Source organism: Camellia sinensis, chromosome 3 (genome assembly GCF_055761805.1).
Source record: "Camellia sinensis isolate YWXY chromosome 3, ASM5576180v1, whole genome shotgun sequence".
Lineage (NCBI taxonomy): Eukaryota > Viridiplantae > Streptophyta > Magnoliopsida > Ericales > Theaceae > Camellia > Camellia sinensis.
This window is the reverse complement of record NC_138963.1, coordinates 200,133,540-200,145,703: the sequence shown is the minus strand read 5'-3', so window position 1 is coordinate 200,145,703 and position 12,164 is coordinate 200,133,540. Positions and strand designations below refer to the sequence as shown.

At 36.4% G+C, this 12,164-nt stretch overlaps 2 protein-coding genes across 2 annotated transcripts; one reads left to right on the top strand and one right to left on the bottom strand.

Moving 5' to 3' along the window:
• Positions 1-1,893: 1,893 nt before the first annotated feature.
• Positions 1,894-5,458, bottom strand: LOC145821246 (uncharacterized). Its single transcript, XM_082917761.1, has 4 exons — positions 5,212-5,458; positions 3,409-4,477; positions 2,517-2,913; positions 1,894-2,047 (listed from the first exon to the last, which is right to left on the bottom strand). The coding sequence occupies exons 1-3, from the start codon at positions 5,218-5,220 to the stop codon at positions 2,576-2,578; spliced, it is 1,416 nt and encodes a 471-aa protein (XP_082773887.1). The 5' UTR covers positions 5,221-5,458; the 3' UTR covers positions 1,894-2,047; positions 2,517-2,575.
• Positions 5,459-8,410: 2,952 nt separating this feature from the next.
• Positions 8,411-11,824, top strand: LOC114300553 (cytochrome P450 81Q32). The gene is made up of 2 exons (XM_028245419.2): positions 8,411-9,415; positions 11,087-11,824. The coding sequence occupies exons 1-2, from the start codon at positions 8,516-8,518 to the stop codon at positions 11,723-11,725; spliced, it is 1,539 nt and encodes a 512-aa protein (XP_028101220.2). The 5' UTR covers positions 8,411-8,515; the 3' UTR covers positions 11,726-11,824.
• The last annotated feature ends 340 nt before the right edge of the window (positions 11,825-12,164 follow it).

Below are 12,164 nucleotides of genomic sequence, written 5' to 3'. Positions count from 1 at the left end.
TCTTCCCATTACACGACAACTTTCACTGGACAATTGTTGTGTACGACGTGAAAGAGAATGTATGGAGGCATTATAACTCACTGCGCCCAAGAGAAGGCATACATGACCCACATATTGACAAAGCACAAATACTGGTAAGTGGCTGTCAAAAACAATACTTGTCGTGATGTCTAATATTTGAACTTGGACGTATGCCCTATGTTGGTTGGTTCCTAATATGAAATTTCATTGTTGGCAGAGGGACTACATCACAGCTTTGGTGCACAACATTGGACCGTCATCACCATTATGGACCAATTTATCAAGCCAAAATACTTCGAAAACAATCATATCAGTGGACATCTGTCCCCAGCAAGCATCAAATTCGTAAGCCTAAAATCGATTTCTACACATGTTCCACAACCTTTACCTACCTTAATTTCAAAATCTAACAAGAAGTTTGCATTTTCAGGGTGGATTGTGGGCCTGCAGTTTGTTACATCATGAGGGCGCATGTATATCGTGAAGACATTGTTGCCAGCCTAGATCGCTTTGAATGGTGTCAAATAAGAGACTCATTAGTACACCTTTTTCTGAACCACAGAAAGACAGTGCAATGTGAAAACCTATAGGTGGGGGGTGTCCACCTATCACTGTTACCCAAATCTGTTATCCACAGTTAAGACAATTTAGTTTCACTAGCTTAATTGTAAATGAAGTCTATATCACTGCTTGTACAGATACTTTTCAGTCAATATATGTATATGCATTTTCAGGCCTATTTTGCGTTGGTCGTGTACATTGAGATTGTATTTTCTTTTTTTTTGTTTGGATACACATGACATGATGTCAATGTTCACATCACAGAATGATCGTACACTTTCTTCTATTTTAAACCATACTACATGGATGTGAATATTGCTTAAAGTGTTCATGTAACACAATATGACAGGTGTGATTATGATATTTCTTAACACAAGTCAATATTCACATCTAACAATTTGATGATGTGAATATTCACATCATAACTTCTGATTATGCGAATGGCAACAATTATGTCATGAATATTCACATCTTATGAGTTGATGATGCGAATGGTTACATTGATGTAAACATTGCTTTTAACAGTAACAACAATGTGAACATTCCCACCACAGAAATGTTTCAAAGTTGAACAATGTGAACATTCACATAATGTGAATGTTAACAGCATGCATTCATCCAAAACACACCCAACATAAATGTCAGATTGGTACCTTAAAAAAGTAAAAATAAAACACAAATCAAACACTAATGCATTATTATGTTTGCCAACGCAACGTAATCTTATTGCAACCCAATGTTTCCCAACACAACACAATCTTATTTCAAAAATGAATATAAGAATCCAATGTAAAATACAATGTTGAAATGAAAAAAGGTACATCTTATATCGGCTCCGTGCATGATTTTTGATTATGGCTCCCCAACTTATCACATCTCCCGCACCTTATTTGCTTCAGTTTTTCACCCCTTGATGGGATCCTATTCTTCTTCGGCCTTCCGGGTGGTCTTTTCACGGTAGGCGGGTATATAGTAAAGTCCGTGGGATCAAAAGGCGGCTTCTCCATCGATGGTATAGGGAATATGGCTCCCGAATAGGCTGCACGATATGTCTCTACATGAAAGTAATGTTCTACACAATCATTGAGATTGTAGCGGCTCTTTTGAATGGCAATAACAGCATGGTCACACGGGAATCCGTTGATTTGCCATTTGAAGCATGAACATGTACGCCTCGCAACATCAAGTAACCGATGGTATCGAATGAACTTCAAACACATCCTCGTTGGCTTTGCTAACTTGCCAAGACTTGCTGTCATTGAACGAATCCATAAGCCTTGTTTCGAATGTCGGACAAATAATCTCATTCCATTTGTTTGCTTGGTCACGCCGTGCAGACATTTGCCGCATCAACTGAGTACGAATTTTGTCCACCATTTGAGTGATAGGAAGATTACGTGCTTCTTTAATCCAGTTATTAAATGACTCCGCCGCATTGGATGTCATCTCCCCATAACGCATGCCCCTGCACAGTATATCACAAACATTGTACAATACGGAATTTAACAGGCCTGACCATTAATGTTGACAGATGTGAACGTTCACAGTACTGCCATTAGTATACACTGATGTGAACATTCACATCAGGGTATAATAATGTGAATGTTCACATCTGCTACCAGGTTTTAATAATGTGAATGTTCACATTACATGGTTATTACGTTGTCAACTTAAATGATAGACAGATGTGAATGTTAACAACAATAATAAAATATGACACGTGTCAACATTCAAATCTGTAATACATTGCATGACTATTTGACAAATTAGCAGATGTGAACATGACATCAGTCATCATTAGCAGATGTGAACATTCACATCATTTACATTGAAGATGAAACACAATTCGAAGATTATCACCATTATAAACTGAAAATTCACATCACTACCATTCTAAACTTCAAAAATGGAACACCTTAGGAAACTGTTATTACCTGAAGTATGAATTTGCCCAGTGCTCAGGTGCTAAGTCCTTGAAAAAATTATGAGCTCGTTATTTACCCTCCTCTTTTAATTTTGCAAGCTTTTCATGGAACCCTACCACAGTTGGCTCGTAGGCACAGTCACCCAAACTCCTTACTAGGTGATCCCTGAATCCATTATCAATTCCTTTCATCCGGTCTCTTAAATTGCTCTTCAAGTGTTGTAAGCAATAACCGTGATGAGCCGATGGGAACACCTTTGGCATAGCTTCTAACAGACCAAGATTACGATCCGAAATAAAAGTAATATGGCGCTTCCCATCAACAACCTTCCCAAGTTCATGCAAGAACCACGACCAATTAGCCGTGGTCTCCGAATCAACAATTGCAAATGCAACAGGAAACAGACCTACAACACAACACCAATACACAACTGTTCACAATATTCCAAAGTGAATAGAAAAATAGTATAAACGAAACAGGTCATGTGAATGTTCATATGTACATTGCCCTCTTTACTATTTCTATTTTCGGATTCAGGTTCGTAAACATCAACGATGTGAACATTCACATTAACGACCATTAATAATTCATTGTTGCTTGTTGAGCCACTGAAAATGTTAACATTCACAGTGCTGTTCATTAATAGATCAACTAACATTAGTATACACTGATGTCAACATTCACATAAGAGTGTAATAAGTCTGATGTGAACATTCACATCAGTCTGATGTTAACATTTCTGTCAGTAGCAGACAAAGATGTGAACATTCACATCAGTGCATACTAATGTCACTGATGTGAATGTTCACATTACTTATAATTTAGCAATCACTCTTTCGTCCAGACTACGCTGCTCAGAGCGAATATTGACATGAATAGACAGGTAAAAAAAACTTCTAACCATTGTTCCCGTCTTTCGCCGTTGCCGCAAGTAGCTGACCTTTGTACTTTCCTTTGAGGAATGTTCCATCCAGGAATAATAAAGGCCGACAAGCATTGAACCCAGAAATACACGCAGCGAATGACACAAAGAAGCGACAAAACTGTTGACTACTCGCATCATAGTCAATATTGACATAACTCCCCGGATTGTACCGCATCACAGCATCCGAATACCACCGCAACTGGTCAAACGATAACGAGTGATCTCCATGGATACCAGCCTTTGCTTTCTCCACACCCAACCATACGACATGGTAACTCACATCTAGCCCATAATCCCTCTTCAAAATAGTCACCACTTCACACGGCCGAGTCAACGGCTTGTCCCTCACAATTTCAGATATGGTACTCGACACCAAATCCGAACTAACTCGCGGATTCTTCGATGTTCGAACATCCGTACCACAAGTATGCACATCACTAAACCTCTTGATGTAGAAAAAATCATTTGCTCGTTGTGCTCTACAATGTATAGCCCACAAGCACCCCCTCTCCTCCCGCATCGCACACACAGCCGTAACTCTTGTTGTCTCGTTCTTCATGTATGTGAACTTAAACCCACATTGGATCGCATACTTACATAAAACGTCACGAAATTCTTGTGCACCTCCAACAAACCGTTGTCCTACATGCGTAATACCATTTGCCCAAGGGGCTGACAACAACACCTTCTCCTTATGGTGGCAAAATCTCCGTAGTGCATCAATTTCATCCTCAACCCCCACACGCAGCAATCCCAAACTACTTGACTGACCAATATCACCCTTCAACTCAACCACAACTTCTACATGTTGTACCCCCATTGATTTAGCAAGCAGTACCATGTTCTGAAATTCTTCCTCATTGTCCAAATGACACTTATTAATCCCAGGTAGTTTACAGAACAATGAAATAGAACCAGCAGACAACTCATCCCATTTCTCACACAAACACTCCACCAAACGAGAATAACACATTGCGCGGGCAACATTTATTACAGTTGTACTACAACCATATGTACACACCAATAGCATAAAGGTATCCATCTCCTGTAAAAACACAAAAACACAACAATGAACAGTAATGAAAATCGATATGAAAATTCACATTGCGCAAAAAATAGATGACTACGTGTACATTTCAACTGCTAAATCCATAATTCACAATATGAAGATGTGAACATTCACATTACTATTAACAAGATGTCAACATTAAGCAAACATCAAAGTCCAATGACAACAACAACAATCTTCACATAATATAATGATGTGAACATTCACATCAGTGTATGATGATGTAAACATTCACATCAGTGTATAATGATGTGAACATTCACATCAGTTTATGAGGATGTAAACTTTCACATTGATATTAACAAGATGTTAACATTAAGCAAGCATCAAAGTAAAATGAGAACATTAACAATCTTCACATAATTATTAACAATCTTCACAGAGCCTCATTAAGCAAACATCAATTTAAAATGAGAACATCCACATTCTTCACATATTCCCCATTCACAAAATGTGCAGATTGACATTGATATATATACTGATAATCAAATCATCCACACCGAGCCTCATTACGCATGCATCGAAGTCAAATGAGAACTACACAATCTTCACATAATACGAATGAACTCCCCTCCACATAACCACGTAAAATGCATATAATTAAAAAAACAGAGCATTCAATCCATATAAATCCAAAAACAGAGCATCTGATCCATTATACGAACGAAACCATAAACTGAACATGTATTCATAACCAAATTGATACTAACCTTGATCATCCAATCCTACAATCGTACAGAAAGTTGAAAAAAACTGATTTGAACTAGTTATAATCCGGCAAATGTAACAACCGAACACACTCCTCTTCGTCGTCTTCACACGCAAACCACAGAACCAGACTCCAACAGCAAGGACGAAACCCTGGCACAACCAAACCTTGCAACGAGCATGCAAAACATAAACGTATCTCTCGGAATTGGATTGATGATGAAAAGCGTAAAATAGAAACTGCCAAACTGCATGAACGAAGAAACAGGCACCTTTTACGTATTAACACTGTACATATATATATATAGGGGCAAAATAGTCCAACAAATTATATTAAATTAGAAAAATGGACCTTATGGAATATCCAGAAAAATTTATGGGACTAATTAGGTTATAATATTTTTTAGTGGACCTAATGGGTTATAACAACTCTAGAATAGATTTATCAATAAAAATCTCTTATGACAAAATTATAAATTCAAATTTTCTTTTTTAATATATTTCATAGCCATTAATCATGAGGGGAATGAGATGTAGATTATGATCATATAATTTCATTCTTTTACTGACTGGTTGTACGTTCAAACTTCATCAGTGATATCATTCAAATTCAATTCTATAATTAACAAATCAAATCAAGCCACCAATTACAAACGTATACATGAGGTCAATACGAGAACAATTTCTAGCTGTGACTCGGGATTTGTCTTGAAAGATAAACACAGGATTAACAGCAAGCCTTCTTTCACGAATTTGAACCCAATTTTGGTTGAAAATTGTTTCTTTTAAGCACACAAAAAACTAGAAAATGTTTCTAATTTGCGACTAAAATGGGGGCTTATGCAATAAATATTTCCAACCCTATAATAGCAGCTTATTCAATGAGTTGGGATAATAAGAGTTGTTCTTGACACTTTTGTATCATGAGAGTATACCCTTGCAAGAAAATAATAGTTGAATTATAGACTACCATTAATCTGTTACACCAAGTTACATATTCAGAGGGGTGTAATCTATTTCTAAAGACAATGACTGCACATACACACCTTTGTTGATAAAGATTTTTACCATTATATTTTATTTATAAATAATTATTTGTTTTTGTTTTTTAGGTATGTATTAATCATGTCAGCTAATGTGCTAGACTTTTTATAAAGTCTTTCATAACTCTCATACTCAAGAGGCTATATAAAACGGTATGAAAAATTAGGTGAGAAGATTGGTCACCAACTATCTCATCTCAATTAAGTATCTAGTGATTATTATAGAAATGACTCGTTTGAGAATATGCTAATTTAATAATTTTTTGGTTATTTAGTTAAAATATGAGCTAAAAAAAATTAGTATATTTGGAATGACTTTTTGACTTTTTACGAAAAGATGTGCAAAAAGTAGAGAGAAAAGAGAATCTTTGATTTTTTAATATGAATTGTTGACTTTTTAACTAATTTAGTAACTTTTTGACTTTTTAACTAAAAATAAGGTTTCTCAAATGAGTAGTGCAAAATTTAGCATCAACGCTACTAATATGTTGAATGAACCTATAGTTTAGCTCAACAAGCCCATACTATTGATGTCCAATTCATCTGGTTGCCTTACAAATTTTTAAATTAAAAATTAATGATTCATGACTATCATGAAATTGTAAATACTAAAATTCTCCTGAATATCTTTCACGAAACGAATGGGATTTACATTGTGATTATATAATTTAATTTGTTTCTTTACTTACCGGCTATACATTCACACCATTCAATTCTATAATTAATTAACAAATCTGATCACACCACCAATTACAAACATATATTATACATGATGAGGTGAAGACTAGGACAATTTCTAACAGGTGGTTGTTACAGAGGATTTGTCTTGAAAGATACAAACACATTTAAAAATAAAAAATAAAATAAAAAATAAATTTCAATTTTCAAATGTAAAGCATCCAATTGAATCGCTATAAATAAATGTGTCATACCAAAACTTCTGACTTTCATGTGTAGTAATTTTTTTGCGAGCGGATCCTCTAGAGTTAATTCTCTAGAGTGATCTCCTAAAGTGGTTGATCGAACGGCTCAGAATCAAATTCACCAAAACGACCTCGTTTTGGTGAGTATTTTGAAAAAAAAAAAAAAAAAAAAAATTCAGATTTTTTGAAGTTTTTTCTGCAGATCAACAATGGCTTCCATTTATCATCATCATCCCAACCCAACAACCCAAATCAGATTAACTCAAGTCCCAAATCGCAAGACAAAATTAAATCAAAGCTAAATAAATCATCATCAACATGTAAAAGAAGTAGTTAGCAATAAAAAAAAAAAAAAAATCCAGATTTTTTGAAGCTTTTTTTTGCAGATCAACAATGGAATGCGGAAGTTTCGAGCTCCACCAATCTCTCACCGGGAACGGCCACACTCTCACGGATAACCCCCACAACTTCTCCCTCTCAAAACCATGGCCAATCCTTCCGTCGTACCTCCCATGGTCTCTCAACCCCAACGTCCCCTTCAGATCCTGCGAATCCTACTTCGGCAACGGCTTCACTCGCCGGATCGATCTCCTCAAATCCTCGCTCTCCCATCACCGGACTGGAGGTTGGTTTCGGAGCTCAAATTGTGAGAAATTGAGTGACCCAGATCAGCATTTGGAGCATTCATACCTGACAATGAATCAAAAAACCCAAAAGACCCAGAATCCCCAACCTTTGAAACATTCATGAAATTGATTAGAAGACTCACTCACTACCCAAAAAGCCTTTACACCAAATAAGACTCTGTTTTTATATAAATCAAACTCTGTTGTTACTGTCTCTCTCCTTCACTATGCTACTTCTTCCATGGTTGATTTCATTTACCTAGCTTTGGGGGAATGGGAGAGAGGTTGAAGGCGGTGATGGAGAGGGGAGAGGATGAGGAGTTGCCGGTGTTCGAATCGGGAGCTTTTGATGTTGAGGTTGTGGATCGATCGAGTCATGGAAGGAAGCTTGTGGATGATGAGTTTCTTAATCAGTATGTGCAGTTTGGAAGCCATTGTTGATCTGCAGAAAAAACTTCAAAAAATCTGCATTTTTTTTTATTTTTTTTATTTTCAAAATACTCACCAAAACGACGTCGTTTTGGTGAATTTGATTCTGAGCCGTTCGATTAACCACTTTAGGAGATCACTCTAGAGAATTAACTCTAGAGGATCCGCTCGCACTTTTTTATACATACACCCATGAACAAATTGTATTATATATATAAGATTACTGAACATGATCACACCCAATTGAAAGTAGCATCTATATTCATCATCTCTAAGTAACAATCCATGGAAGTCACTCTCTTCATATACCTTCCTCTGTTTTTATCCTTTTATTTCCTGGCCAAAAATTTTGTCCGCAAACTCCAAAACCTCCCACCAAGCCCTTTCCCAACTCTACCCTTGCTCGGTCACCTACACCTCTTGAAGAAACCGATCCACCGAACCCTATCCAAGCTCTCCGACCGCTATGGCCCGGTCCTTCTCCTCCGGTTCGGCTCCCGCCGCGTTCTCCTCGTCGCCTGCCCATCAGCCGCCGAAGAATGCTTTACACAAAATGACATCGTCTTCGCAAACCGCCCCCGGCTACTCGTCGGAAAACACCTCGGCTACAACTTCACCAGCATGGCCTGGGCGCCCTACGGCAACCACTGGCGGAACCTCCGCCGCATCGCCTCCCTCGAACTTCTCTCCTCCCACCGCCTCCAGATCCTCTCTCACATCCGCGTCAACGAAATCCAATCGCTGATCCACCGCCTGTATAAAGACTCCGCCGTAAATCCTGATCAAGCGGTGAACATGAAATCGGCGTTCTTCAAGCTCACCTTCAATGTCATGACGAGGATGATTGCAGGGAAGAGGTACTACGGGGAGGGTGTGGAGAACTCGGAGGAAGCGAAGAGGTTCCAGGAGATTGTCTCAGAGACAGGACAGTTGGGAGCGGAAAAGAATGTGGGAGATTTCTTTCCATTTGTGAGGTGGTTTGGGATTAAAGGGTCGGAGAAGAAGCTAATTGATTTGCATGAGAAGAGAGATAAGTTTATGCAGGATTTGATCGAACAACATCGGTCTAATGAATCTGGATTCGGTGGTGGTGAGAGAAAAAGGACGATGATTGAAATTCTGTTGTCTCTTCATGATACAGAACCTGAATACTACACAGACGAGAATATCAGAAGCCTTATGCTGGTAAGATACTTGTATTTTTGTTTTTCCTTTTAGTTATGATTGAGAAAGTCTAATTGCATAAAAAATTGATGTTGACAAAAAATAGATCGTAATTATGTGAAAATTTTCTATGTTTCCTAGTTCAAATCCTTAATTGTGAAAAACTACAAAACTACCCACTCAATTTCACTTTTAAACTAAATAATTAAAAAAGGTTAGGATTCTCAAATATTTACTAACATTTCTGTCAAATGTCTTATATAAGTCTGGGTATGAGACTCACACTAATGTGAGACATTTGGTAAAAATATTGGTAAAATATTTAAGATTTCTAATATTACTCTAAATAATTACTTGTGAATCAACTGAGGCCTTCGTTTGGGAAGAATATTTTTAGCTTGAGTTTTTAGTTATTTTAATCTGACTAAATAAGTTCTATTTGAAAAGAATTTTTTATTTTTTATTTTTGATTATTTTATTTTATTTTATTTTATTTTTTATAATTTTGTGAGAGAAAAGGTCAAACGATTATAGTTTGAATGTAACATTTATCTTATTAATTTTTTAACATATTTTATTTTTTAGTAAACTAAATTAGTCCCAACCTACTTTTCAAAACGAAAATTGTCCTAATTGGCTTTGTGAATTTGAACTACGATAAATTGATTAATAATTAAATATTTTAATTCTTACTCTTTATGAGGATAATCTGAGTAGGGAAAAAAATAAATGGTGCACCTAAAAAAATGTTAATTGTTCCATTATGGCCCTGTTTGATAGAGCTTATTTCCAGTTTATTTCAGCTTTTAGTTTAATTTAAGCTATTTTGATGTGTTTGGTTCAGCTTAACAATACAGCTTATAGCTTTTTGTAAGTCAAAAATTAACTTATTCATTGAGTAGGGGAGGAGAAACTTAATTTATAAGTAAAAAATCAGCTTATATTCACAATTATAAGCTATAAGCTGTTAAATTATAAGTTATAATCACTTTCCCACAGCTGTACCAAACAGGACCTATATAAAGAGGGAAAAAGCCTGGGATTCTCAATTTGCGGATCCCGTGACTCCCAAATGTGTGTAATTGGTCTATGTGCGTTTTTGTTTTTGTTTTTGTTTTTTTTTCCCCTCTCTCTCACACATAGGATGACATGGGATTGTGGGGATGAAGTTTTAATAGAGGTCTCAATCATTGCTATGTAAAAGAGCATGTATAAAAGTTTCCTAACAATATAATATTTTTATTAATCAAACTTGTAAGCGGAAACAACCAAAAATTCAATTGTCAATCCGACTTTACATAACTCTGTACCTCAAATTTCTCATAGGCCTAATCTATGGCTTAGTTTGAAAAGTTAGGTTAATTTTTTTATTTTTTAGTTATTTTAGTTTAGAGTAAAAAGTCCATTTGAATTGATTTTTTTAATTTTTATAAGAAAAAAAGTAAAATAATTATAATTTGAATATGACATTTTGTCTTATTAACTTTTTAATTAATTTATTTATTTTTAAAACTAATTTAACCAAAGAGTCTACCCAACTCGCCAAACGACGCCTCTATGTACCAAAATGTAGATATTAGCACATTGGAGCTAGTCAGAATTTTTCTTATTTTTTCCACCGTATCCTCACCATGCCAACACATACATTCTAATTTTTTTTCTGTGATTTAATTATATTCACTGTTTATGTAGGTACTATTACATGCAGGGACCGATACTTCAGTTGGAACTATGGAGTGGGCATTGTCATATTTGCTCAACAATCCGGAGATTTTAAGGAAGGCACGAATTGAAATTGACAATTGTGTTGGACAAGACCGGTTGATTGATGAATCGGATTTGATCAAACTTCCTTACCTCCGTTGCATTATCAACGAGACATTGCGGATGCACCCAGCAGCCCCTCTACTCATACCACATGAATCATCGGCTGATTGCACCGTAGGAGGTTTTCACATCCCTCGCGGCACAATGCTACTGGTGAACATGTGGGCCATACAAAATGATCCCAAGATTTGGGTGGATTCCAACAAGTTCAAGCCTGAGAGATTTGAAGGGTTAGATGGGTCAAGAGATGGGTTCATGTTGATGCCTTTTGGGTCCGGAAGGAGGGGGTGTCCTGGGGAGGGGTTGGCCTTGCGCATGGTTGGGTTGGCATTGGGCTCACTGATTCAATGCTTTGATTGGGAAAGAATTAGCAATGAAATGGTTGATATGACTGAAGTCGGTGGGGTCACCGCGCCTAAGACTCAACCATTGATGGCGAAGTGTAAGCCACGTCCAATAATAATGAAGCTTCTCTCTCACATTGGAGCCAATTTGGTCCCATGAACATGTTAAAATTTTGTGTAAATAAGTGATTAAGATGCAATGACACTCTTAATTCACAAAACTCAGTATAGTCACTCCATTCATACATTTGTCATCCCACAATTTTCTCTTCCATTTACATGCTTTATGATGAAAAATGAAGTTGCTAAAGTAATCCGATCCAACCCCCTAACTCAACAACACAAGAAATTAAGAAAAATTAAGAAAGTGAGAAAATTGTTGTATGGCTCTTTCTTTTCTTTTATTTCATTTCTATTCCATGATAATTCCTAGTCTCTAATTAATAAGAATGGTAACAGTGGCAAAGAAACAAAGAAATACAGGAATAATTTGTCAACCTTAATAAGGGAGATACAAATGAGATGGATGATATAACATGGATGACAAAAATTGATGAATGAAGAGACCAAATTTTTTTTTCGACAAGTGATATATAGGT

Coding starts and splice junctions, on each gene's coding strand:
- LOC114300553 (XM_028245419.2), top strand. CDS start 8,516: ATGGAAGTCACTCTCTTCATATACCTTCCTCTGTTTTTATCCTTTTAT. Junction 9,416..11,086: donor ATATCAGAAGCCTTATGCTG/GTAAGATACTTG, acceptor CTGTTTATGTAG/GTACTATTACATGCAGGGAC.
- LOC145821246 (XM_082917761.1), bottom strand. Junction 2,914..3,408: donor GGCGAAAGACGGGAACAATG/GTTAGAAGTTTT, acceptor GTTGTGTTGTAG/GTCTGTTTCCTGTTGCATTT.